The sequence below is a fragment of the Chelonia mydas genome, chromosome 5, assembly GCF_015237465.2.
Source record: "Chelonia mydas isolate rCheMyd1 chromosome 5, rCheMyd1.pri.v2, whole genome shotgun sequence".
In the NCBI taxonomy this organism is placed as follows: Eukaryota; Metazoa; Chordata; order Testudines; family Cheloniidae; genus Chelonia; species Chelonia mydas.
Window position 1 is genome coordinate 79,334,727 of NC_051245.2, and position 24,096 is coordinate 79,358,822.

Genomic DNA, 24,096 nt, shown 5'->3' on the forward strand with positions numbered 1-24,096 from the left:
ATGCAGTTAGGCAGGTGTTCTCTTTTAAAATACATGTACAATTCAAGACACCTACCCCAAAATAAGCTTTATTGCAAGAAAAGTGTTGTCATAGTGATACAGACCTACAAATAAAAAATATAAATCTCACAAACAGTTGATTTAAAAGTTAGAAGGGTTCTCCTTCCCAAAAACCCAACAGAGTGTAACTTGTAACTAGTCAGCATGGCTACATGACTGAAATAAACCTGGAGTCTGCATGTGCTTTGGCTATTTCACATAATGAGGTTCTGTTCTATGACGAGTTACAGGCACCAGCTGTCAAAAAAAAAAAAAAAAAAAAAAAAGCACCATGGAGACATACATGTAACACAGAATGGTACAACATTAAAAAAAATTGCTAAAGAAAACTAAATGTCATGTACAAACATCTTTCTTACAAAATAGGCTAGGATAAAATGAGGCATATGGTGTATAACTACAGTATTAATGAAAGTTCTAAAAAAAATGATTTCAGATATATTTTCCTGGTCTGCACTGCGTAATTAGTTTGCACATATGGCAGTCCTGAAACAGCTCAATCCTAGTAAATGCACCATTAATCCAAGCCAGCACCAAACCGAGTGAAATATCAGGTGTTCCCTTCAAAGGAAATACTTTTTTTTTTCAGCTGCCTACAGTAATGCAAGTATGTAGAGCACCTTTTGTGAGAATGAGGTGTTGTGGTAGCACATGTGGTACCTTGAGGTTATCGGAAGGAAATACAGTACAGGTTGGCCTGCAATGCTAATGGTATCACAAGCAGTCAAGGTATTTTGCTACAGTGGTTGTGCCTCAGCTTCCCATTATTTCATGTGGCTGATACAGAATAAAGTCCTAATGACAGGCAGTGAGAGAGAATCATCTTTACAGAGACTAATATTGTAATTCAAGTCATTTAAGACTTTTTTTCTGAATACTCAATGTTTTTGAAGCATCCTTTTAAATGTCTTTTAGAGGGTGGTGTCAGAGCTGAAAGAGCACTGGTAATAGCATGGAAATGTTTTTTTAAAAGTATTTGGACAACTGGCACACAAAAGGAAACCTTTTTCAAATCTACTGGATTTTTTTTAAGAATACCTCTAAAATAGCTCAAATTTATAAATCTAAAGAAAAACAAATGAGTTTCCCTTTTGTTTACATAGTTTGTAATTTCTCCATATATTACTGCATTAAAATAAATAAACATCTATATTTTTTTTTAATTAGCACCTATAGCAAAATACCCAAAAAGTGTTACAGACTGCTAACAGGAAAAAATTGTTCACATTTTTGTGCCATTTAGTGCCATGTGTTGACCTCTTGAACTTTAGTTTTAATATACTTTAAATTGAGGTTATATAAAGGATACAGTAACCATGGTTGCCCTTGTAATCAAACTTTTGACCATGGCAGAGTCAGTCATTCCTCCTGCAAGGGTCATTCTGCAGTCTTGGCAGGATGGAAAGATAGAGGTCTTTTTTTTTTTCCTTTTAAAAAATTAAGTCCAATGACTCCTTAAAGCTTTTGAAAAGTAGACATGCTCAGGTGGATAAATAGATGAACAGAAGTGATTCAAGAACTGGATTAAGTCTAGAAGAGGTGGCTAATAGAGTTCAATCCACAGTCTCATTCTGAGCACTTCTCCAAGCTCTCCTAGGAGGTAGTTGTCCTCGTTGCTATCTTCCAGTTTCTTTAGTTCCTTCTTCTTGTATAGAGGAATGCTAGTGATTTCCAGTGTGTAAGTGCCAGGCACTGACTTTTTCTTAGCTGTATGCAGGTAACTAAATCCATCCCTCTGATGGATTTGAAAGATGCCATAATCGTTGCCGTGGGAGATGATGTAGCGGACATGGTTGGTAAGGGGCTGTATAGCTGGCATGAGTTCTAGAATGTGTTCTTTGTTACCAAGCCCAGAGAAGTTCAACCTCATCTTCAAAGGAGAGTCAATGTCTAAGCTTTCCAAGCTAATCTGCTCAATCTGAAGTGAAAGAGAAAAGGATAGTTGGAGAGAGAGAGACACACACACACTCTATATTATTCCTAAAGCAATGCAAATTAATGAGTTTGATTAGTAACAGTTTAATTCCTCTCTCAAAAACTGCAGCTGTGAAAGAAGCCCTTTATAAATCCTTTCCAACTGGGAGAACTACTCAGTTCCACATAACACACCCTGTAAATCTTTAAGGCTTCTCACTCAGGTTTTACAGAATAATTAAAGTTACAGACCCAAATCCACAGAGGGTTCAGATTTCAATCTTGCCTCAGAGTTTACATCATTTCATGCTTGCTCCAAAAAAAAGTCCTGGTTTAACTCTGCAGAAAAGAAACAGGAAGTATCCCACTTTCCAACCTGTTCTAAATACTGATCAAACTTCACTGTGAAAGAGTATGGAAACAGAATGGAACCCTGAACTGCTATACTGGAAGTTCTTTGAACAATGTTTTCTGTATAGAAGCTTCAGTGAGAGTCTACATCCTGGCATTTGAGAAACTATGTTCAGCAGCTGCCAGTGATAAGAGTAGTGAAAAAAAATCTGCACTACTAGCAAACTGATCCTCCCAAAGGGGGAAATTTTGCTTTGATGTAACACAAATGGAGTTTGAATTTGCCCCGGTATGTTTGATGTGAATACGGGGAGGGGATAAATTAATCTAATAGCTTTGTTATAACAAAAGGCAGGTGGCTGTCGGTGAAAACTGTTCTTCGTCTAATGAAAGAGTTATAAAAGGCTGTGACTTCTTTGGGAAGTCTTTCCCTTGCTTCTCTCTTTTTGATAGATCTTTACTTCTCAGGAAATGACTGAGGTACCCATTATTCTCATGCTGCACAGCAGAATGTTACCAGTTCAAGTCCTTCTGCATCTTTAACAGGGTGCCCTCAAAAAGGGTCAAATCCTATCACACTACATACTATTATGCACTGTAGATTAAACAAAGCAAATTGAGGGTGGCTGCAGGTGCTGCGACAAGTTGTTCATTGAACCTCAGGCATGCGGCTAGCCAACAAGACCCAGACAATCCCAACTTTTTTTTTTTTTTTAAACAAAATATATGTGTTTGCTGTGAAAATTCCAAAGTAAATTAGGGGATTTCACATAAGCCATATTGTTATCTGGTGCTATTAGCCTTACTGCCATGTGAGAGCTATAGTAACAAGATAGGGTACAGTGAACTAGATGAGAAATGAATGCTGTATGAGGGGATTTTTTACTTTTTTGGAAGGTGCTTGTATGTTCCACTGCTATGAATGGAACATAAATAACTGGATAGCTTGGTAACAAGATGAACACATTAGGTAGGAGTGAAGTAATGACTTAGGTGGTACCATACTGTCACCAGGTAACTGTTTGTACATCATCATCATCATCAGAAGTATTAAGTCCAAGAAACCACTTTTCTCTTACAATTGTTAATGTGGCTAACTGATACTACCCCCTCCCCCAGATCTAAATGAGGAAATTCATTCTCCTCTTTCTGCCACTATTTCATGGGACTCCTTAGCAAAAGCATGTTTTATCTTAGACATACACAAAAGGCTCTCCTCTTTGCTGAGATATTTACGTAAAATTCAGATGTTTTCATTCCACATTCTACTTTCTTGTCACTAAGGCCGAGTCCACACACAACCCCTTGTAAGGCAGGGATGGCAGCACTAACAAGCTCTTCAGAAACTGCCATCAAAGCCAATCCATGGATCAACATTTGAACAATGCTATGCAACAGCCCTCCTCTCCAGAAGTGGTTGAGGCCACTTATATGCTATGACCAACCTTTTGTGGATCAGAGAGTGGGAATACTAACTCCTTGTGTCAGGGTTATGGTCTGGCTGAGGAGCTCCAAGCTTTGCTTATGTAAGAAACTTAATCACTACTACCTTATGTAAATCTAGCAGTAAAAACTTACTTTGAAGATGAAAAGCATTATGGACGATTAATCAGAGCCCTTGTAAAAACTATGAGAAGATTTATATCCCTTGGTTGCTTTTTTTTTTTTTTTTTTTTTTTAAACCAAATCAGTAGTTTCTCATTACTGCCATAAAACAACATCCTGGAATACAGATAACCACTGATCTGCTGCATGATGCTGTAAGGGGTAGGGGAAGCTCTTGAGCAGTACACACTGTAATGGGCAGTCTGTCTCCCAAACTAGCCCTATATAACCTAATAGGTGTGCTTTTTGCCCTAAGGCTTCTTGCTACCTCAATAAAAATTGACGAAAACAAGGGAACATGCCCAAAATACATCCTGTGGTGGGAGTCAACCACTGATCCCATCTCTTCATTTCCATTAGTCAAAAATACACTAACACATAAGGAAAGTCTTGAGCCTGATCCAGAAGTGGTTCTCTGGTATTGGCAATTACATCACAATATGATTAATTTACCCTTAAACACATACACAAATAGCTCAGGTTTAGAAGCTAATTATCATATTGTAAAAACTCGATGGCCACATAAGCCTGCACTGTTGTGACTACAGAATGCTGCACAGGATAGTCATCTGGAACTTCAAAATGACTATGGTAATAGAACTTCACTCCTCCTTGTGTCAACTGTGTAGTGTTTGACATACCATGGAGTAGTTCTGATTCCAGGACAGTGTTAAGTATATATATTAGCTTGTTTGTTATGGTATTCACTCACCTCCGCTTGCTCAGTTTCATTCACACTTCTTTTCCTCCTGCTGTTTTTGTTGGCGTAACCATTGATTTTGCATTCATAACATGCTTCAGGGGACAAAGCATTTTCTTCATCTACATCTCCACCCAGAGGGAGGTACTGGCCTTTGTTAAATCCCATTCCTGAGACACAATGGCTGTTGAATAGGGATGATCATATGAGTGACCCATTTCTCAAAATGTTCATAGACAGATAACATTTTTCTTTTCACTTCAGTTTTATGTCCTCCTCATTTAGATGGGGGAAAAGCCCACGTAATCCCTTGCACTGTTACACAATAGCTCGATTTCCCCCTAGGATGTCCGTGGAATAATTTTTTAAAATTTGTCCTGTATAGTGTAACATGCTGAAAAAAGGATGGTTATCTGTTGCCAGGGACCATTATAGAGCTCCCTAATTCTCAATACACAGAACACTAATACATCACAAAGAATAGATCTCCAACAGGACATTTGGCATCCAAAGTAAATGTTCTGACTACTGTTTCAAGCTAATGGGCTATTATATTCATTTTGTATTATTCATTCTCTCTTTTTTTCTGCTTCGTCTTTGGGTTGATCAGTGCAATAGATATTCCTTACTAATCACTGTATAGATGTTCCTTCATCTATAGGATGAAGGAAAGGTACAATTAGATGAGGAATATCCCCATACCATTTGGAAAAGTGCTCCAAATACACAATGTACTGCCACCAAAAGGGGAATGACAGCTACAGTAACTCCTTACTTAACGTTGTACTTATGTTCCTGAAAAATGCTACTTTAAGTGAAACAATGTTAAGTGACTCCAATTTCCCCATAAGAATTAATGTAAATAGGGGGGTTAGGTTCCAGGGAAATTTTTTTCACCAGACAAAAGACTATTTTTTTTATATTTATACACACACACATACATAGTATAAGTTTTAAACAAACAATTTAATGTAATACTATACACAGCAATGATGACTGTGAAGCTTGGTTGAGCTGGTGGATGGAGTAAGAGGGTGGGATATTTCCCAGGGAATGCCTTACTGCTAAATGATGAACTAGCCCTCAAGTGTTAACACATTGTTAATGTAGCCTCACACTCTACAAGGCAGCATGAATGGAGGGAGGAGCGACAACATGGTAGAGAGAGACAGAGACATACACCATGTGTGTGAGTGAGAGATGCGCATTGCCCCTTTAAGTATGCTGACCACACTCTGAGTACACTGCCCTTTTAAGTAGATCAGCAAGTTGAGACAGCAGCTGCTGTCTGTCAGCAAGCTCCTTCCATCCTGAGCCCTATCGTGTCCCCACCTGCTCTATGGAGCTGGGGTAAGTGGGGGGCAGGAGACACCCTGACATTAGCACCCTTCTCTTCCCCCACTTTTCCCCCGCACAGCAAGCAGGTGGCTCCTGGGAGCATCTCCAAGGCAGAGGGCAGGAGCAGCACAGGCGGGACAGCTGAAATGCCTAGTAATTGATAGCCTGCTGGGCAGCTGCCGCACAGGGAATTTACGGGAGTGGGGAGCTGATGGGGGGCTGCCGGTCCACCCTGGTTCCAAGCCCCCACCAGCTAGCTCGAACGGGCTGCTCTCCCTGCAAGCAGCGGACAAAGCAGGTGGTTGCCGAACAACGTTATAAGGGAGCATTGCACAACTTTAAACGAGCATGTTCTCTAACTGATCAGCAACTACTGGGACGACTTTAAGTGAGGAGTTATTGTATTACTTAATTTTGCTCATATGCTAGATGATGCTCTTTTGCAGTGAACACACACAAACCTATACTTTGCTTCTTATGTACCACAGACATATAAGCAATTCCTTGTTCTTATGCACAACCTAAGTATATGGGTGGTACACAGAAGAACTATGCAGATAGGCTGGGAATTCTTTCCCCAACCCAGAGGCAGGGCACATAGCACTGGTGCAGTGTCTCCTCAGTGACTTCTGCAGCACCCGGGGCCTGCTGTATGACCCTGAAAGACCGGTCAGGCCAGTGGATCTGCATGGCTCCAAACACACGGGCCTCGAGCCATCTCCTGGCTTGCCTTTGCCCCAAATCCACCTTCTTCAGGCCTACTGTAGAGACTGCCATAGGGCTGTATGGACTGTAGCATGCAGAGTTGTTGGAGGCCCTGTGTGCTCCTGCACTAGTTCTGTTGCCAACTGCGTTTTCTGCAGCCCTTACTTTCATAGCCATTGCTTTTTATGGTGACCACTTATTACAATGTGTTATACAATCATCATAAATGTTGGGGAGGAAGGATGTTTGTGAGAGGGAGGAAGAGACTCACCCTTGTCCAACTCTATAGTATCCAGGAGGGCAGCCACAGAGATAACCACCTTCTGTGTTGGAACAGCCGTAATTGCAGGGGTTTTTAGTGGAGGAACACTCATTCACATCATGGCATGCACTAGAGAACTGGTCGTAAGAAAATCCAGACGGACAAGTGCACTTGTAACTTCCGAGTGTGTTGTAGCAGGAAGCGGTGCCACAAGCACTAGGGTTGGTACATTCATTTTCATCTAATAAGCAAAATAAACGATTGTTTATCCAGATGAGAAGATACCATCGTGGCAGGTTGTAGTCATAAACAGCTTATGATGTCCAGGGAGGGAAAAATATGTATTGCTAGAATTTCTAATGCCCCACACAGGGCATGGGCATGTGCCAAATGTAGTCCTTCCCAACTTAAAACTCTTACTACAAATGCAAGCTGTAAGCCTCCCCTCGCCCCCTGACATTCAAATTAGCCCAGGCTCAGCCTCCTTCTTAGAAATTACTACACCACTGATCCATCTCTGACAGTAGCTAGGTATCAAATGCTGCAGAGGCCCTCAAATCTGTATTTTGGAAGTAATAAACTCAAATTTCCACTGAGATGTTTTCGGCCAGTTCAGGATCATGTCCTTTGCTGTTCTTTTTTTCTTTCCACCAACACCACATTTCCCCCACGGATACTATTAGGTGAGGATAAATCTGTAGTGGAGAAGAGTATTTTTGTGGTTTCCTCAACCATTAAAATAAAGCCATTTGAGTTCATGCAAAGACGAAGTGCTTCACCCATAATTCTATTGCAGGACTTGGATGATCTTAACTATTTTACGCAGGAGGGGGTGGGGGATTTAGAATATTCTAAAAGAAAGAAACCAGAGCTTCTCACACACACACAGTATTAATGGGATGGCTGTTTGGGCATCTCATCATCTTTTCTTTAATTTGTTTTGACAGGCTATAAGTAAACCCTTATGTAAAAAGAGAGCACACTGGGGGATAATCAAGTAAATTATCCTCATCTGGATTTTATGGAAACTCTCAGAAGAGACTGCCAGCAGTGTCATTCTGATCTGCCGCATGGATTGTTGTGCAAGTCACCAAATGTTCATCCATTGCATATGGAAGTCAGTCTATCTAGGTATGTATCTAGCCCAATCGCTGCAGTATTGGAGTGCTTCCCAAGGATTATCCTTATAAAATCTTTGGGAAGTAGGGAAAATACTAACATCCCCATTTTACAGCTGGGGAATTGAGTCACAGAGCAAATAACTGACCCACTCAAACACACAATGCAAGTCACAACCAGAAATTTCATATTCCGTGCCTTAACACACAAGGCCATCTTTGCTCTTTCCTCAGTGAGAGAGTGATACATTGGTAGGGCAAGCTTCACATGACTCTAGAATCGTTGATCACAATTTACTTTGTATCTCACTGGAGAGAAATTAGGCGTAACCAGAATCCTGCATGAACATGTTAAAAGTATGTGTACAGATATACTGTATTTCTGTTCACTAAAATATCCTAAACAGTACATGGTTTTGAAAATGCTTCAAGAAATTACATTTGGCACAAGTTTATTTGGTATTTTATTGCCATTTTTAGCAGAGCTGGAATGTTGCCAACAAAAGCACTTTTGGTAGATTTGTAACCAGGTTGTGTTGTTCTGATATAATTAGATCTGACATTTATATGTGGAATGTCTTTCCTAATTGGGAAACTAAATCAGATATACAGCAACAAAATGAACAAGGGAGAAAAAGTTGTTTTTATAACACAGTAAGAATTTCTCTGTGTCTGTGCAGCTGTGGTATGCAGACAAATTACCATGTAATAGAAGTTAATCTTATCGTTTACATTGAGGTGCACCACATGAAGTGATTCCATAGAAAAATAATTTTGAAATTGCAGTGTGTAGGAATAATATTTGAAGTAATACTTAAAAGACTGTTTTAAACATCGTCATGAATTTAGCACTTTTTTGCACCTTCACTTCCCTCTGGTATATCCTGTTGTTGTAGATCTATATTAGATCATTTTAAAGCATATGATGATATGACTCTTTACCATACTTGAGAGTCCCATTAAAATTTTTAAACTGGATTTTCAAACTATTTCCATAATAGTCAAATCATGATATACTCAAAATGTCCACTGGAGAGACAAACATGCTATACAAAAAGCAGCAGCAGAGCAATGGAAATGATTCAATTCTTTGTAAACCCCTCCCCACAAAAAAAATTTGACAAGGTCCCTTAAGCTCTAAACTTTTTGAACCTAACTGATTTCACATATGAATGGAGTGTTCATGAATAGCTGGAGACTATAAATGCATCAAGAGAGGTTAAAGTGAATGAACTTTTATTAGGTTTCCCCCACTTTATTAGGTTCTTCTACTCCCTTTTGGAATCTTAAATAACTCTCCTCACTAGATACTGAAAGTTTCTCAGAGCTCTTTCAAATCTAGAGTACTCATTTCCAGATCCTAGTGAATTCTCTTGAACTGAACATTGTTGCTGTCCCATTTCCTTACACCCTTCTTGCTGTTCCGATGTCTGGCTTTGAAAAACTGAAGTTTTTGGTATTTTAAAAATAATTTTTGTTGTCATTTGTACACTGTTTTATAAATTACGAGAATGCATATGCATTATAGGAAGAAATGGGAAATTTAAAAACTAATGTGAAATAATTATCAATCCTATTTTCATGCTATTTGATTGTTTTATCTACAATATACAGTAAAAGTTGTTTTATCCGGCATGCTAGGGGAATGGGAGGTGCCGGTAAGTGAAAAATGCCAGTTAACTAAGAGGGAGGGAATTTGGGTGTAGTGCTTAGGTGCGGTGTGCAGTCTTGGGGAGGGAGTTTGGGGGCAGGAAGCAGCTTGGGGCAGGGGCGCGGGTTGCTGGATTCAGGGGACACTCACCTAAGGTGGCTCCCTGGCTGCTCCTAGGTGTACAGCAGGTGGCTCTGTGTGCTGCCTCCACCTGCAGGCGCCGCCCCTGCAGCTCCCATTGTCCACAGTTCCCAGCCAATGGGAGCTGTGGAGGCAGCACTTGGGGCGGGGCTCCATACCTCCTTCCAGGCCCCAACTCTCTGCTGGCCCATGCCAACCGGATTAAACTAGAATTTCAATGAAGATCAGAAATGCCTGTTTATAGAGCTTTCCGGTTGGTGAAGTGCCAGACAAAACACCGTTTACTGTAAAAAAGTAAACTTTTATTGTAAGTGGATACATTAAAACTAATTGAAAAACTAACAATCTGCTCAATATAAGCATTTCTGAGATCCTTTTTATCGTTTAAATTAAATGCTATATACTTTATGCATCTTTGGTTCTTTAAAAAGTGAATTGTGTGTGACTATTGGCCTGATAGTCCTGGATGTGAATATCCTCTGTTTCTTATGAGAACAAATACAGAATGGGCTGTGGAATATGCACTGCTCCGCCAATATACTCAAACCTTGAACCAAAATACTTCAAATGGCTAGAATAACTGCCTCTTTAGTAATTTGCATTCAGTTCTTAACTTCTCTACTAGACTGAAAACACCAACTCATTCCCTATACTATAGATTAGTGGTTTTCAACCTGTGGTCTGCGATACCCCAGGGGTCTGCAGAGTACATCTAAGAAGGGATCCGCACCTTCATACGAAATATTTCAGGGGTCCACAAATGAAAAAAGGTTTAAAACCACTGCCATAGGTTACCAAACAAATGGGTATCAAATGGTAACCCTTCTGGAAATATATAGAATTGCTTATTAGTTTTCTATAGGTCTTTTTGTAACTATCTCTTATTTTCTTTTGACATGTAGCTCTGGCATAATTTTTTTTTTTTATTTCTGCTGCAGGATGGTTTTTAAAAAAAGCATATAGAAAGGTGACATTTGTACTCATTTCTGTAGATTGCTATAGAATTTACATTAAGCCACGTTGCTTTTATCCATAGGATTTTTCCATAAGGAAAATCTCTTGATCATTACAAACCTTGAGATAGATATGAATCTGTGATTTAGAAGTGAAGTTGTAATTTCATCCCTCCCCACTATTAAAAAAGTTTTTTCTCCCAAAAGTATTATTGAGTGGCTGTTAATAATAATATTATTATTATTATTGCTGACCCTATATTTGATCATCTTTCCTTCCCTTCTTGCCCTTAAAAGAAATATGGATCATATCATCTATTTGTCTTTGTATTTGAAAAATATGGTGTTCTATTACGTTTTTATTGTATTCTTGCTAATTCTGTTTTACAGAATCCTGAGTGCTTGGGGGGGGGGGGGGGGGACGACGACTCATGGTTAATCTTTGTCTTTATTTAATTTCATTTGCTTCTATTGCTGCTATTCTATCAATTGAAAGGTTTGTACATGTGTGGTTATCTGTGTCTGTTTAGCACTTTACAGCTATTGACTAAAGTGCTAACTCTTTCTTAGCAAGGGCTTTACAGGCCTTCCGTGGAAATTATCTTGAATTTTTGTGTCTTTCCCTCCGCTTGCAAGGCAGTAACAGTCAGCTGACATGATTTGATGTAACTATACCCCTTTCAACTTCCTCTCTGACTTACGATCTACACAAGTTTAATGTAGGTACCTCTGAACCTGAAAGATGTTCATAGGGTTTTTGAAAATCTAAGTGTTTCGTCGTTGTTATGTAACATCTGGGTCAAAAGGAGATCGTTCTTACCCACGCACTGATTCCACTGATAATGTTGAATGTATCCTTGTGGGCACCCACATCTGTAGCCACCCAGGATGTTCTGGCAGCCATGTTGGCACCTGTGGTTTCCATCACATTCATTCACATCTGCTCCCCCGTCCAAAAAAAAAAAAAAGTAAAATGTGGAAGAAGAAATGGTTACACAAACTGCCTACAACAAGTAAGCAAACCAACCCCACACAACCACCACACACAACTTATTTCAATAACTATAATTAAAGGACCATACTTTATCCATAGAAGATTCTTCACCCAAGCTTGAAGCTGCATCTGTAATTTGGCTCCTTAGACACACTAGTAAGTTCAGATGAAGCTTATGGAACTATTTGCTTTCATAAGAGTTGCAAGACTGGGCCCACGCACAGTAACTACGTATGGTGTGTTTGGTACGTATTGGATACATGCACAGGACCTGATCCTGCAAAGTGCTGAGTGTTTCCTGGGAGGCCGATGCTCAGTACCTAGCAGGAGTGGGTTCTACAGGGCACAGTCCTGATGTTCTCTCTAAGATTTGTGTCTTCAATAACTATGTTCCTTCAGATAACTATTATATCCATTAAGTGCGATTATCAAGTTATGTAATTGCTGTATAAACTATCCAACAGCTTGAAAAACATTGAATGCGCGTAGGACAAATTGCAGGGTTTTCAATGTCCCATGGAGTCCAGGAGCTCCATAAAATTTTGAGATGTGCCTCCATGATTTGGGAGTCTGTCCCATTTTTCAAAAGTGAGTCAGGAACATAGGCTCTTAAGTCACTTGGGTGCTTTTTGGAAATGTTACCCTTATGACCATTGTGTGCATCTGAGATGCAAATCCACATTTTTTTTTTTTATTGCAAACAGGCAAGAAGCTCTTAATGAAAGCTGCTTCAGTATGTTATGTTCCAATATGCTGTCTGAATTGAAAACAAAGCCTTTGAACATAGTAATGCATCTGGGATGTTTTGCTTCAATAGAGGGGAACCTACGAGCGGCAGTTGTGAGTGAAGTGTGCAGGAATTTGCAGGACTGCTTGCAGACTTCCACAAACTCTGTAGAACTAGATTTAGAATAATTAAATAATATTATCAGAACTTCCTCCAGAACTGGGACTACGTGCCAAGACTTCCAGTCACAAGAGGGCATACATCCAGTTTCCAATAACTTGCTTTGCAAGGACTTTTTGTTGTTGTTGCTAGTCTGAAAGGCACTTAGAAATACAAACATGTAAAATAAGCACAGAGGTAATCTAATTTGTCTACCTATACGCAGTGAGGAAAGCCAAATTAAAAGGTTTCAGGGCTATGTGCGAAGAAAGGTGAAGGGGATGGCCATAAGGGAAAAGAGAAGACAAGAAAACACTTCTGTATGAAAGGTTTCAGAGTAGCAGCCATGTTAGTCTGTATTCGCAAAAAGAAAAGGAGTACTTGTGGCACCTTAGAGACTAACAAATTTATTTGAGCATAAGCTTTCGTGAGCTACAGCTCACTTCATCGGATCCACTGAATGCATCCGATGAAGTGAGCAGTAGCTCACAAAAGCTTATGCTCAAATAAATTTGTTAGTCTCTAAGGTGCCACAAGTACTCCTTTTCTTTCTGTATGAAAGTCTCCTATTTTAAAAAATATGCACATTCATTAAAAGTTTCACCTAACAGCAAGTTGTAAGCAGCCTAACAAATGTCAGGGAAAACATACTGTGTTCACTAGAATATCAAACTCCCAATTATATTTCTCTATCTTGTAATTAGAAATGTAATTTACTACTCGTGATCTCCAAAAATTTGAGGCAGACTTGCAGTGCTTGAAACTCAAATACTGTTTGTGGTGATTGACACTGCAGTCTTTTAATTGCTCTAGCTTTTGTGTATTACTCTGTAAAAACCCCAAACGTGTAAGTAAATGGTTAGCATCATATTCACTATGACCAAAAAAGAGCACTCACGTGATATTTATTTTGTAAAAAAAGGGGTGAAACATTGGTTTAGACCATAGACCTTAACATGTTTATGTCTGACTCTTCCTATTCCAGCCATGACTGGGAAAACACTTTTTATCATATTCTAAAAAGTTGCTTTATTTTATTGTCACACATTTCAAGCTAAAACTCTACCCCTGGGGCCATGCATATTCCAAGATTCCTGTGGAAAACTGCTTCAAAATCCCAACTTTCATATAAAATAGAATGTTTCTAGTGCTTACGGTTGTGAAGATTATAATCTGTTCACTTTTTTAAGATTTGCTGATGCAGTGTCACCTGCCTGAGCCTGGAGAGAGCCTAAAATAATAGCCATGGAATTTGGCATGTTTCCAAGATACCAGAGAATTCAGCATTTCTGCCGTGGAACTTTTCACTTTGCTGCCATCAGGCACCAATACTCTCGGTTTGTGCTGCCCTGTTGGGATCTGGCTGCAGCTGCCACCTATGCTCTAATTTTCCTACAAAGGAACTGGTTTTCAGTTAGAGCTTGTCAGGAAATTGTTTTCCATTTGGAATGGGGATGGCAAGTTGAAATATCATATTTTGGGGAAGAGAAAATTGGAAAAAATGTTGGTTTGGGTCAACTGAAACTCTGTTTGAATTTAAACCATTTACAAAAATTACTCTAATTTGAAACAGAAATTTTTCCATTTAAAAATGTCAAAATGTGGTGTTTTGACAATTTCCAAACTGAACATTTGCTGAGTTGTGAAATTGATTGAAACCAAAATTTTTCTGTTAAATATTTTCACTGCTCCATGGAGTCAGAACTGGAGTCCAGCTTGCTCCCAGGAGTGTAGGCAAGCAGTTAGGCTGCCTGAAAAAAAAGCGTAGTAACTGAGAAGATAAATTGCTCACCACTTCCTTGGTGCACATGGGAGGAGGGGCTGGGAAGCTGGTTCTAAGATGGGCTGCCTGGATAACATGAGAGCTGAGACTAAGGGAGTAAAGCTGGGCTGCCAGGAGAGCAAAACTTTAAACCTTAGCTTCAGAAATAATTGTTATGTGTGTCTTTTGAGTATTTTCAATGATGAGCTAAACTGGGTGTGTTTACAGGTGTGGGGGCAGGAATGAAGGGTATTTTGTGGAGAGAGCATACATTACTGTTGCAATGGAATGTGGGGGCTGCAGCCGAGAAGTTTAGTAGTAGTTGTGCTGCAGAGTACTCAGGGTTCTGCTTATGCTACTACTGGCAAATTGAACTGTGAGTGTGTGTGAGGATAAGTAAATTGTCGATACAAATCTTCTGAACTACATTCCTGTTTTTTTTTTTCCTTGTCTGCTCTAAGGCTAAGTGTCTGATGTTGCAACTCACGCAAATACTCCATTTGACTTCAGTAGGACTACTCATATAAGAACGAACTGTAGATTTCTGCCTTAGCAGAGAATGTATGGCCCTCAAAATTTACCTTCACAGTTTAATCCAGTAGAATCCAGAGAGAAGCCTCTCTGACACTCACAGCTAAAACTTCCAGGTGTGTTTTGACAGATTCCTTTTGATCCACAAAGTGATGGCTGTGAACCACACTCATTGTTATCTAGAAAAAAATGCAGTGATTTTTAACAAAAAATATTTATACAGATACAGGAGGAGAAAGAAAGTACATAAGGGATGGGGTTAAGAGGTTACACATACAGGGTAAATATTCATACCTTTTTGTAGGTGTAGTTTGCACCTACTAAACTTGCCAGTCTAATTACTTAATTTGCAGACTTAGAGCCATAAATACTCAAATATTTGTGCTTGTACTGTGATTCAGTCTCTGATGCAAAATACAGGTACAGATTGGGTGAGGAAAAAGGAGGGTCTTTTAAACATTTGACCCACTGTGTACACTACACATGAGGATGGCTTTAGTCGGTTAAGATATATATGCTAAAGTTTTTAAAGACATCTGTAGCTATCAAGGGAAAGAAAAAATTCTTTAATCTGTTTTTGATTTTTTTTAAGTCAGATTTTAATATTTTACCTCTATCTTCATGTGGGTACATTTAGAATTAATATACAGTAACTACCTACAAATAGTCACTACAAAAATGCTTATTGTAGATGAGCTTCAGATATTTTTGCTTTTCATAATTATCTGCCTTTTTGAACTACTGAGAAATAAAATAGTCTGTATATTAATAAATCTGTGGTACAAAATAAATAGGCTCATATTAAGTATTGCCCTTGTTTTTATAACAAAGAGAAATGTACAGAAACTTAGTGTCAACGTGTTCTTACCAATACAAGCAGTGTGATGTTGAGTGAAGCCCGGTGGACATTTACATGTGAAGCCCCCAAGAGTGTTGACACAGAGGAACTGGCAGTTATGTTGTTTGGTTTGACATTCATCAAGATCTGAAAGTAGCAGATTTCTCTTAGTAAGACTCAGTGAAAAAGATGTAACCATGTTTGTTCTCTTTAAACAAGATCATCATGTGAAAGTGCTTCCTTTTTAACTTAATATTAATTTCTTTATCACTTGAAGCATAAATCCATATTCATCAGGGAAGTACACACTGGAGCAAGTTAAATAGTGTTGTCCCTGATTCTCTATTCTGTTAACAAAAAGTTACACATGTAGAACTAGTGTAATGAAGTGGCAAATCAGGCCTGTTGGTCAGAAAATGAGTGGCTATCATGCACCTCAGGTAAATTAGCATTAGCTTCCTCCTGCAACTGGAATTAGTGCAAGGCTTTTCCTGAGTCATTCTACCGTTTTTTTCAAATCCATGAATTTGGCATTCAACTTGGTATAAAAGTTGTACACCACTTATACCTGATATGCAACATATACCACCTTCTGTATCACCACTGACTTTGGACCAGAGATTTCCCTGGGAGCTGCAGCTGTTATATCACCTTTTGGAGTTGAGGGTATTTATTAGGGCTGTTGATTAATTGCAGTTAACTCATGTGATTAACTCAAAAAAATTAATCATGATTAAAAAACTTAATTGCAGTTTTAATCACACAGTTAAACAATAGACTACCAATTGAAATTTATTAAATATTTTGGATGTTTTTCTACATTTTCATATATATTGTATTCTGTGTTGTAATTGAAATCAAAGTGTGTATTATTTTTATTATAAATATTTGCACTGTAAAAATGATAAACAAAAGAAATAGTATTTTTCAATTCACCTCATACAAGTACTGTAGTGCAATTTACAATTGTAGATCTTTTTTGTTCCATAATAACTGCGCTCAAAAACAAAACAGTGTAAAACTTCAGTGCCTACAAGTCCATTCAGTCCTACTTCTTGTTCAGCCAATCAAGTTTGTTTACATTTACAGGCGATAATGCTGTCCTCTTTTGATTTACAGTATCACCAGAAAGTGAGAACAGGCATTTGCATGGCAGTTTGGTAGCTGGCATTGTAAGGTCTTTATGTGCCAGATATGCTAAACATTCATATGCTCTTTCATGCTTCCATGCTGATGACACTCATTAAAAAAATGTGTTTATTAAATTTGTGACTAAACTCCTCAGGGGAGAATTGTATGTTCCCTGCTCTGTTTACCCACATTCTGCCATATATTTCATGTTATAGCAGCCTCGGATGATGACCCAGCACGTTATTTATTTTAAAAACACTTTGACAAAATGCAAAGAAGTTACCAATGTGAGATTTCTAAAGATAGCTACAGCACTTGACCCAAGGTTTAAGAATCTGAAGTGGCTTCCAAAATCTGAGAGGGATGAGGTGTGGAGCATGCTTTCAGAAGTCTTAAAAGAGCAACGCTCTGATGCAGAAACTACAGAACATGAAATTAGAACACTAACCAGAAAATCAACCTTTTGCTGGTGGCATCTGACTCAGATAATGAAAATGAACATGCGTCAGTCTGTACTGCTTTGGATTGTTATCGAGCCTGACCTGTCATCAGCATGGATGCATATCCCCTGGAATGGTGGTTGAAGCATGCACGGACATATGAATCTTTAGCGCATCTATCACATAAATATCTTGCCACACCAGCTACAACAGTGCCATGAAAATGCCTGTTCTCACTTTCAGGTGACGTTGTAAACAAGAAGCAGGCAGCTTTATCTCCTGCAAATGTAAACAAACTTGTTTGAGCAATTGGCTTAACAAGAAGTAGGACCGAGTGGACTTTCAGGTTCTAAAATTTTACATTGTTTTATTTTTGAATGCATATTTTTGTGCATAATTCTACATTTGTAAGTTCAGAGATTGCACTACATTACTTGTTTCAGAGTAGCAGCCGTGTTAGTCTGTATTCGCAAAAAGAAAAGGAGGACTTGTGGCACCTTAGAGACTAACAAATTTATTTGAGCATAAGCTTTCGTGTAGCTCACAAAAGCTTATGCTCAAATAAATTTGTTAGTCTCTAAGGTGCCACAAGTACTCCTTCGCACTACATTACTTGTATTTTTCAATTCACGTAATACTATTTCTTGTTTTTTTACAGTGCAAATGCTTGTAATCAAAAATAATTATAAAGTGAGCACTGTACACTTCGTATTCTGTGTTATATTTGAAAATGTAGAAAACATCCAAAAATATTTAATTAAATGGTATTCTATTATTGTTTAAGTGGGATTAATTGTGATTAATTTTTTTAATTGCTTGACAGCCCTAGTATTTATAAAGTAGCCATCCCATAAAATAACGAATCTAGATGTAACTGACAACTTTTTTCACCTTTACATGTCTTTCCATCCTCTTGCAGGATGTAGCCACGGGGACATGAGCACTGGTAGCTTCCTTCTGAGTTCTTGCAGATAAAGTTGCATGGTTTTGGAGACTGGGAGCATTCATCAAGATCTAAGTAGGAGAATCAGTAATTAGTAAAAAAATATTCATTTACTTACAAGGATGCTACTGAACAGCTGCACAAATAAATCTCTAATTTTTCCAAATTATTTTTATAATTCTTTCCTTGCTTCCTAATTGTCCTCTTCTTTACAGATGCAAGCTACCACTGAAGTAACCTGAGAGGGTGGATAACTGAAGCAATAGTGCATTTGCTTTGAGGATCAGCTAGAACAGTGAAACTAATTTCTAAAGACAAAGCCTCTCACTCAGGGCCACTGTGTGGTCCCTTTAGTCTTAATTAATGGTAACTTCCTGACATGTCCTTTCGAGCAATTAATTATTAGCCTCTATGTGCCAAAAGCTTATTCCCCAAACCATGATTTGTCTGGTTAGTGGCCAGTTCAGTGGTATCTCATTCAGGTTGTTGCTGAAATATCACTAGGTTAGCAGAACTGTAATATGCTAAATCAGGTCTCAAGGCTCCCTAAAACTAAGTGTGAAGACAAAAATGTATTTTGTGAAGAGAGGAAGAGAGAATTTTTGTATTCTGAGGCTTTAAAGAATTTACCTGGGAATTTCACTAAGAAAATAAACATTTCATTTTAAAAAAAAATCTGTTGGATTAGCAAAAATACTAAACATTACAGTGATAACCTTACCCACACAGGATGTCCCACTTATTTCAGTGGTGTAGCCAACTTTACAAAAGCATCTAAAGGAACCCATTGTGTTGATGCATTGGCCATTTCTACACAGGTTTGGCATGACCTTACATTCGTCAATATCTGGAGAGGAAATATACATATGTCACCTTTTAAAATATGATTAAGCAGAAGCTCATTAGTATCACATATGAATGTAGCATCTGCAGTCTAATTCAATCTAGAAACATCTAATTTTTAAAACCAAGCTCATTACCCCCCCCTTTTGTTTTAAAATTCTCTCATTTGCCTTTTTTGAGAGCTGATAAAATGATCTTGTTCTCAGTGATAAACTCCAGCTTGCTGACCCTGATGGAATTACAGGACATTGAAACAGTACTGGGTGTATACAGATTCCTTTTTTTACCCTAATATTCTACCTACTTTTCCACCAACATGCTTCTACTACAAACTCCTATTTCCTTACTTTGTCATTAGAGATGGGCCCAATCTAATCACCCTTCATATTTTTGTTAAATTCTGTTCTACATCTGGATCTGAACTCTGTAACTTGGTCCAACCTAATTCTCTTGCTAATGTACTGAGAAACCAAGCTCCAGTTCTGCAAACTTAATTTACACAATGTCTATATTTAATAGAAGTGAATTTTCTTTAGATTATGTTAAAAGAAAGTCAAATCAATCGTAAGAATTAAAAACACGTTTATGCTTTCTTTGTAGAAATATGAAAAAATATGTAGATCATACAGTGAAACTATTGTGTAGCTACAGGTTTCAGTTGTTGATGCCTTTTGGCTCATGTGTATACCTTCTGTAGCATGTAACAGCTTCTAGACCGGGGTGGGCAATAATTTTCGTAGGGGGGGCCGCTCCACGAATTTTGGTAAGTCGTCATGGGCCGCACATTTCTACTATATTAATGGAGTAGGTGCGGGGTCTGGGAGGGAGTATGGGTGCAGGAGGAGCTACAGGGGGTGCAGAGTGCAGGAGACGGTGAGGGGTGTGGACTCTGGGAGGGAGTTTGGTGTAGGAGGGGGTTCTGACCTGGGATGGGGGGTTGTGGTGGGGGAAGGGGATGCGAGGTGCAGGCTCTGGCCAGGAGGCACTTACCACAGGCAGCTCCCAGCCAGCGGCACAGTGGGGCACTCCAGGCAGCGGCAGGCTGCTGCTGGCACGTCTCTGTGCACCCCTTGCAGTGGGGGAGCGGGTCTCTGTATGCTGTCTGCACCCGCAAGCGCCACCTCTGCAGCTCCCATTGGAGCTGTGAGGATGGTGCTGGGAGCAGCACATGGAGCCATCTCCTCCTCCCCGCTAGGGGCACACAAAGACATGCTAGCAGCAGCCTGCCGCTTCCGGGACCAGTGTGGGGCCACAGCAGGCAGGCAGCCTGCCTGAGAGCCCCGCTGTGCCGTGGGACTTTTAGCGGTCCGGACTCGAGATCGCAAGGGGGCAGAGAAGGCCGGACAGAAATCTTAGACGGGCCAGATCTGGGCCGTGGGACCTATTTTGCCCACCCCTGTTCTCGACAGCTTTTAGCCTTTCAGTTTATTAGTCATCGTCTCCTGCTTTAGGACTCAATCCTGCAAATCCTTGCTTATGTGAATATTCCCACAGCAGGCACTAGGTAAGGATTTGTAGGTGCTGCCCATTGAAAAGCATATGAAATAAATTATTATTGAATGTATTGAAAATACCAAGCCGAGCAATTTTGCAGTAAACTTCAGAAATGCTGGTAACTTCAGCTAAATATCTCAGAGATTTAAGAAAGCATGTTACTTTCTGTGTTATCTTTGTCTATTTCCTCTCCTCTACCTCTTCCCACAATTACCTCTTCCATCTGTTGTATATCCTGGTCCATGTGGACACAATTTCTTATACTGGGTGATTCCTGGCAGTGGACAAAGCTCACACTGGTTACCCCAGCCTCGCCCTCCATCACAGCAGCACTCTGACTTGGTGACAAGGTTACGGCTACTGGAAGCCATCTGGCACATTGTCTGTAAAACTTCAGCAAAGCAGAATCCTTGGCGGTTATCTGAAAGGAGAGAGTGGAGGGGTCAAGAAAGAATGTGAGCTGGATGTGTATTAAACAGGAAGTCTCACTGATACTATTATCGTCCATTATTGTTACATATGAATGCGTTTAAAAGTGAACTAGAAAAGAAAACTGCAGTGAGCCCAGATTTATGTGCTGAGTGACTCTGATACCAACCAGTCTTTGGGGAGCATTTAGCATATTAATATGGTTTATCTTACCTTACCCTAAAAATATTTTGACAATCTACTGCTCTTAAAGGGTTGCTAGGGCTCCCCCAAGTGAGTCAGTGGTTACATGAGACCTGGTATCAGTTATGTCTCAGAATAATATATCCTGGAGCATCCCCCAGTGAACCTGGCAGAGCAGCTTACTTGTGTGAATGATAAAATAAACTGGCAAACTTAAGTGTAAACATGATCTTAGCATGCTAAATATCCCCCCAATTAGCATAACTTTTTACACAGACGATACCGACACTAGTAATAGGACCAGTGTCATCTGATTGATTTGTTAGTTAAAATGGAATGGATTTCCTTATTGCAGGCTGTTCTCTGAAAGTAGCTCTTTCACTGGCAAAATATTTCCTTTCATAGTAAAAATCAGGTGTATTTTACTAAAAGTGATACACCATGGATCATATGCATTCCTGGTTTGCACTGGTTTGTGGAAGCATAGTATCTCCATCATACCCCTAAGCAGTGTAAGAAAATCCACCAGGAGGGACGTTTAGGAAGCAGAACACATTTTAACTTGTTCTCTGCTGGGGAACCCCGAAAGACACAGGGCTAAACTGATTCAGATGAACGGTTTCTGCTGGTGGGGCACTACTCAATCTTACATTTGTTCTGTTAGTTACTGTGAGGGAGGACAGGTGACAGCAAATTGCCTGATCATCGTCTGTGCAAATCTACTGAGGAATAGAATCAGCAGGTACAAAGAGCTATAACTTCCCTGCATAAGTTAGGATTTTTTTAGATATGCCTTTATTGTTCCCCTTAATTTGAACCACCAGCTATAATTACACAGTGATATTAAATGGTCTCTTCATTAAAAAATATAACCTGTAATACAGCAACTTTAGAGAGATTAACAAGATCCAGTTTGGTTGGAAGAGAATTATTTTCTGTAAACATAGTGTATCTAGTTAGGTAAGAGAGGTTCCTGACTTAAAGCTTTTGAATTTCACTGTTTTAAAGAGGGACCTACGAATCTTTATTAAGGAAATTAGGTAACTAATTGTGATATCCCAGCATACATCATGTGGTGATGTCATAGCTACCATGGAACACTGCTAGAAGGTGGACCTGAGTCATGGAATAAAGTCTGTGCTGAGCAGCAGATTTTAGTGTGGGGTATAATTTGAAATGTAAAGTATTTATATATTTTATTGAATATTACTTCAGTCCTTTCGAGAATTACTTTATAGCCTTTACCTAATAGCCCCGTATACATCCATTGTTTAAAGGAGAAAGGATTTTTTAATTACTTTATGAAAACTGGCTTTAATAATTGTACCTATACAGAAAATTTTTCAGAAACCCGTAAACAACTTATGAGCCTAACTGCTAGTGGGTTTCAATGGGATTTAGGCTCCTAAATCATTTAGGTGCTTTTGAAATTTTTTACCCATAGTCATCTAACTAAATTTACTAAAGACAAGCAATCATTGCACTGTTTTTTCCCCCACGTAATTTTATTACAGTCCACATTTAGCTATCTTGAAATCTTACTGGGTTTCAGTCAGTCCAAAAAACTGTACAGAAGGCAATAAAGTCAAGTGCAGTTACATTGATTAAAGCCTATGGCTATCAGTTTTAATTCTGCTTATGCTTAACTAATTTAAATATCAGGAAAACTTTATACCTGTGCCTGAATTTTCCTACTGTGGAGCCATACACTGAAAATGTCAATATGATTCACTTTCTTCTATATTCTAACTAAGAAATAACTGAAGTCAACTACTGCTCTACTAAATAGGTGTATTGTGCAAGAAATTTTGAAAGCTAGAGCTCATTGAGTACATTCTGACCTGGAGTTCATACAAAGCTTTGATTCATACTTAAACTAAATGGAACTCTGACGCAAAATTGCACAATCTGATCAGCAAATGTATTGGGCTTTAATTATAAAGAAATACCCAGCACAATGCATTCAGTGATACCATGACCCTAAAAGCACTGAATGGAAACAGCACCAAGAACACTCTCCCAAAATTTTTGAAAATATCTGTTCATATATTTAATTCAAAAGAGCAGTGTATTTCCTTGGGATTGATGTTGGACTGTGATTAATAGCCTGAGCCATCCTCTTTCCATTTGGTCACTAATCAAGTTTGGGAAACACTGCTCTAGTAGAAAGCATATCCTGGCAAGGGCTTCCCTCATCTGGTGTTTTTTCTTGGCTCTTACCAGCTAGCCATCCAAGCAGAGATGCACAGATGCCTTCTTTTTTCTAGTCTGCTACCAGCACCTTCATTTTAATGCCAGGTTAAATGGGGGAGCCTGATACTGATGATGTCATGAACTACAGAGATCACTGATCTGATATGCTGAGCAAAGGTCTCCATATTCTCAATGCAAATTTCAAGTACTTATGGTAGTTGGATGCAAATTTAGTGACAGAGGGCTAGTGCCACAAAGGGGTTTAGGCACCTAACTGCTACTTTAGGTGCCTAAATCCAAAAGTTAGATCGTTAATACTTCCCCCCCCCCCCCCCCAGCTGCTATCTAGCCCTATAGGCTCCTTAAGTCCCTAGACATTGTTTCCACTGACAGACACCTCAAGTGCGTACATTTCTGCTGCTGGGCATGCACAAAGCCACCTGAGTCCTGATGCCTAGCATCTCATTCACGCCTAAGCCCCAGTGGGAGTCACAAACTAGGCATTCCCCTGCCTGCCTAATCCTCAAGGCTCGATCCAGTAGGTATGCTGAGAGGAGGGTGGTGGTGTTCCAGTAAATACTTAAATATTCACTGGAGTAGGGAGTTGAACCCAGGTCTTCCCCCATCTCAG

At 39.3% G+C, this 24,096-nt stretch overlaps 1 protein-coding gene and 1 long non-coding RNA gene across 5 annotated transcripts in view; one reads left to right on the forward strand and one right to left on the reverse strand.

The window, feature by feature from the left end:
* Positions 1-24,096, forward strand: part of LOC122465928 — an 85,834-nt gene that overhangs the window by 35,973 nt on the left and 25,765 nt on the right. For 2 of the 4 annotated variants that reach the window (XR_006291072.1, XR_006291073.1), the window contains one exon: positions 7,883-8,066. This is a non-coding gene — a long non-coding RNA (uncharacterized LOC122465928). Of the gene's footprint in view, positions 1-7,882; positions 8,067-18,538; positions 18,930-24,096 lie in introns of those variants that run through there. The other 2 variants (XR_006291075.1, XR_006291074.1) reach the window with 1 other exon arrangement.
* Positions 53-24,096, reverse strand: part of FBN2 (fibrillin 2) — a 242,827-nt gene continuing 218,783 nt past the window's right edge. Inside the window, exons 57-65 of the mRNA XM_037901659.2 lie at positions 20,875-21,081; positions 19,045-19,170; positions 18,272-18,394; positions 15,840-15,956; positions 15,022-15,150; positions 11,619-11,738; positions 6,945-7,176; positions 4,643-4,814; positions 53-1,978 (exon numbers count right to left, since the gene is read on the reverse strand). Of these exons, the coding sequence (XP_037757587.1) occupies positions 1,604-1,978; positions 4,643-4,814; positions 6,945-7,176; positions 11,619-11,738; positions 15,022-15,150; positions 15,840-15,956; positions 18,272-18,394; positions 19,045-19,170; positions 20,875-21,081 (1,601 nt within the window). The 3' untranslated portion in view covers positions 53-1,603. The remainder of the gene's footprint in view (positions 1,979-4,642; positions 4,815-6,944; positions 7,177-11,618; positions 11,739-15,021; positions 15,151-15,839; positions 15,957-18,271; positions 18,395-19,044; positions 19,171-20,874; positions 21,082-24,096) is intronic.